This window comes from Macadamia integrifolia, chromosome 4 (assembly GCF_013358625.1).
Source record: "Macadamia integrifolia cultivar HAES 741 chromosome 4, SCU_Mint_v3, whole genome shotgun sequence".
Classification (NCBI taxonomy): domain Eukaryota; kingdom Viridiplantae; phylum Streptophyta; class Magnoliopsida; order Proteales; family Proteaceae; genus Macadamia; species Macadamia integrifolia.
The window spans coordinates 11,431,811-11,436,120 of NC_056560.1; the positions used below are offsets into that span (position 1 = coordinate 11,431,811).

A 4,310-nucleotide genomic window follows, 5' to 3' on the forward strand; every position below is an offset into this window, starting at 1 on the left:
TGGGGCTCTTTTGATGCAACGACTGCCTCAAAAAACTTCTCTTGTATGGATCACTGTTAGTTAAAACGCGGTTACCATTTTTTTCAGTTTAAAACGCGTTTTCCTGTATGCTATTATACAATACGGTGAAAAATGAAAACGATAAAAAAATCCGTTTTAAACAGCCATTTTAAACGCATATCAGTATTTTAAGGGTAAAATAGGAATTTTATTTAAAAAAAAAAAAAAACCATTATTATAAGTGAAGAGTGAAGACGATAGGGTACTTGGGTTTTGGTTTTTAACTTCCATACTATCTATAGGAAAAAAATCTCATCTTCTTGTAGTCCATTGAGTAAGGAAAAGTTAAAGTCAACAACATCCCATCTTCTTGTAACCCACTGGACTATTTTATCTTAGGACTCCTAAGAGCTTTTGGAACATTAAATGCAGATATACAGGTTATAACCTCTCAAATTGCATGAGTATACTACATTTTTTTGGTTTCTTTTTTTCTGAAAACTACATGTTTAATACTTGTACCATTCGTTTTCGTCTATTTTTCATTTTCCGTTCCCTTTTTTTTTTACCGTACCATTCATCATTTTTTATTGTTTAAAACCCGTACCGTACGTCTCTTTTTTTTTCGTTTCCGTTTTAACTAACAGTGATTCGAATGGGTCCGAGTTCTAAAGACACCATGACCAGGGTCATCGTCATCATCGGTCAACTTAGACTCTACCTCTGACAAATCCATGTGAATATCATCTATATTATTAGCTTGATGGATAACCTCATCGCTATGGTTCAACTCAATTTATTTATCTATATTATCAGCTTGATGATATCTACCTTAATTATTATTGAATCTGACTTTCAATGGTGGATTCGTATCTTAGGAGGAGATCAACATCCACCTCGCCTGATATGATGATAGTAATTTAGTAGTTAATAATCCAACACAAAATTTAGGAAAATATAGTCAACCGAAGTGCCCTCGAAAGAAAACAATTGACCTCAGCTCTCCCACAGTTAAATCCGATAAAAAGTTTTATTAGACCATAAAAAAACTACAGGTAAAAAAAAAAGTTACACAGATCACCGGAGCAGGTGAAAAAAGAATGAGTCCTACTTAATTTTGCTATTCTATATATGTTTTTTTTCATAAATTCAGTGATGGATTGTTGTGTATCTTTGTGTTGGTGATGCTGATGGTCAGTTCCTGTCAACCATAATGTATGAGACACTCGAAGGATCGATGGGCCGGATCCTCATGCATGGGCTCTGAATTAGTAATAGCTTAGGTTCTGCTGGAAAAGTGATTTTGGAGAGATACAGACTGATCTCTTAATTTTACACGTCTTCTTCCATTTACTTGGCAAGAGAGACCTCTTGTCAAAAAAATATAACTGGCATAAGAGGGTCCCTTAGAGTGGGTGTTCCACAGTGATCTGAAACACCACCATTTTCTTCGTCAACTATTTTTTCCTCTTTGGCTTGTCCCCACATCACAGCATAAAACCCAATAACTATGATCACTGCTCCGATCACACTGCATATAAAACATAAATCATTGCACAGTAGTCAAAATAATGCTGAAACTAATTCTGAGAGAGAGAGAGAGAGAGAGAGAGAGACCTTCCAAAATGAAGAACATCACCAAGGAAGATAATTCCCATGATAACTGCAATAACGATCCCAATAGGCTTGTACATGGCGACATATATAGGTCCCTTCTTGCTTAAGCACCACGTCACCGCTGCAGTCACCACTGCTCCCCCCATTATACCCTAAAAAAAAAATTATTTTGTTCATTAAGACTTAATTGTTTGCCTTGATATATATATATATATATATATATATATATTATGCAACATGAAATGATGATGAGATAATTATGACCATTATTGAATAGATAGAATTTGATATAGATTAGCAACATCTGAAATTTTATATTCTAATTCAATCAAATACCCTTCTTTGTATGACATGAATAACTCGATAGCTGAAAAATACGAGCAAAATTGCTAATACATTGAAGGATATACGGTTGAACTTGAGTTTCAAATTTAAAATGTTGTTAATCATCAAAACCATTCCTTATGTATCTAATGGTGTTATAATTTTCATATCACCTTCTGACGTGGCATATATAGCTAGGTGGATCATATAAAGAGGTCATGTTTTGGACTACTAATATGAAAACCACCCATGGTGATGATACTTAACGCTTTGATTAGCAATGGAAAAAAATGTATCTTTGATCTTATATAAAATACAAGAAGGGAGTTAACAATGACACAAGAGTCCAATCATAGGGTCAAATCACCCGTGGTAAAGGATTAATCCATAAATTATCTTTTATCCACTGGTGATGTGACCCCATGATTGGAGTCTTGTGTCATCATTGCACTCCCACTTCTTATTTATAAAGTCAAAATTACACTTTCTCTAATGCAAACAGAGAGTACCAATGACACCATAAGGAAACCAAGAAAAATATTAAATTTCTTTCCTTTGAAAAAGTGGGAAAAAGAAGAAAAGAAATGAACAAGCCGTTGCATTGTTCAATGCCGAATAAGGCTTGGTTTGGCTGTAAGGAAAATGGGAAAGAGAAGTGAAAGAAAATATTAGCTTTACGTGTAAAGCAGATCACTTCCCAAAAAATATTTGCTTTTTCCCTTGCAACTGAAAGGAAAGAAAGGATTAAGCAATCGCATGCCACCTGCATAGGCTTCGTTTGGTTGCAAGGGAAGTGAAATATTTGCATTTTTCTTGCAGCTAAACAGAGCCAAATTTAGAACTTTTAGGTATGTAAAATTGACTTACACAGTAGAGAATAGCAAATAATTCGATATCAGGCTTGATTATCCAAGCACTAATATCCCTTTCTACGAAAAGAGAGACCACACCACATTGGATGGTCCCAAAGAAGCTGTTCAAAAATATTATGGTCGCCTCATCTTTGTACTCCTTCACAGTTGCTGCCTGAAACAACCAAACAATGATTTACATCTACACATTAAAACCCAAGTCATCTCAGACTGAATCATAATTTTAGAAGTTATAAACAGTGAGGAGATGCATTCACCTGAAGTATATTCCAAAGAGCAGAGCAGATACAAGTGAGTATAATGAAAAACCCTCCGATGACCCAACTAGATGAGCTTGGTTCTGAGGAGTACTGAAGATTTGGTAGTTGATCAGATGGGTCCAAAGTTCCTGTCGGTGTCCCTTCGATCAACATGATTGGTGGGCCCTTGTATAGAGTCACTATGAATGCTCCTCCTACGGAAGCTATGGTCCCCATTACTCTTGCTCGACTGCTTTCCCTTCTCAAATCTACCTTCTCCATCCTAATTAATCACCAAAAAATTGTTGGGCAAAGGATTTACAAGAGTACCCATCTGATCATAGCAATCAGACGATACAGGTCTCGATCACCTGATGGGCCCTTTCTGAAGTAGGCAATCAAAGAGAGCTGAGATGAAACCTGAAAATGACGGCGAGGATGAAAGTGAAAGCTGGGATGAGATTTCCCAACGCCGATGCAAGTGTCGGAGAGCTCAAACCCACACCAGTGTACGCGAAGATCTGCCTCAAACATACCCTGCAGTTGCACGCACCACCCAAACTTATATATAGAGTATATCCAGAAAAAATAACTTAATTTCTGGGCAAAAGCCCACTTGACCACTTCATTAACTTAGACAATATGAACTACTATAAAATCTGTGTACCCAATCAAGCCCAGGAGGAAGAATCTATAAAGGATGGAGAAGGTGAGAGGAGGCCTCTTGTTTCTGCATATATATAACGTAACCAAAGACAGTAAGATCACAGAAAATCATTAGAGAAATTAATTAAGAGAGAGAGAGAGAGAGAGCAGACCTGGTGAGGAGAAAAGAAGGAAGAAGGATGAGGGTAGCGAGTGTATTGTAATAGAAGATGAAGACATAGTGGCTCATCCCTCTTAACATGGCCGCTTTACTTACTGTGGTCATGCCCACTTCGATGCACTCCACAATCACCATCACCACAAAGGGAACCACGTCGTAAAAAACTGGCTTCGATTCCATCTCTCTCTCTCTCTCTCTGATCAGTGAACGGGAATGAGGTAGGTAGTTTCTGTGATGTTTCATACACTTATATAGGAAAAAAAAAAACAAAGAATGATTGATGAGATCTGATGTTGTTTTTATTATGTTAATTATAGTAATTATAAATACTACTCTATCCAATAATAGCTAAAAATAAGTATATAATCCCAAAGCGAGGGGGAGAGAGACTAATAATACTCTCTCCACATACAATGGATACATGGAGAGAGA

The 4,310-nt window shown here is 36.6% G+C and overlaps 1 protein-coding gene across 1 annotated transcript; it reads right to left on the reverse strand.

Moving 5' to 3' along the window:
- Positions 1 to 1,011: 1,011 nt before the first annotated feature.
- On the reverse strand, positions 1,012 to 4,079 carry LOC122077409 (WAT1-related protein At3g28050-like). The gene is made up of 7 exons (XM_042643355.1): positions 3,871 to 4,079; positions 3,720 to 3,782; positions 3,473 to 3,589; positions 3,071 to 3,335; positions 2,809 to 2,967; positions 1,618 to 1,769; positions 1,012 to 1,531 (listed from the first exon to the last, which is right to left on the reverse strand). Exons 1-7 carry the CDS (start codon positions 4,056 to 4,058, stop codon positions 1,375 to 1,377), a joined length of 1,101 nt encoding a protein of 366 aa, XP_042499289.1. The 5' UTR covers positions 4,059 to 4,079; the 3' UTR covers positions 1,012 to 1,374.
- Between the last annotated feature and the right edge of the window lie 231 nt (positions 4,080 to 4,310).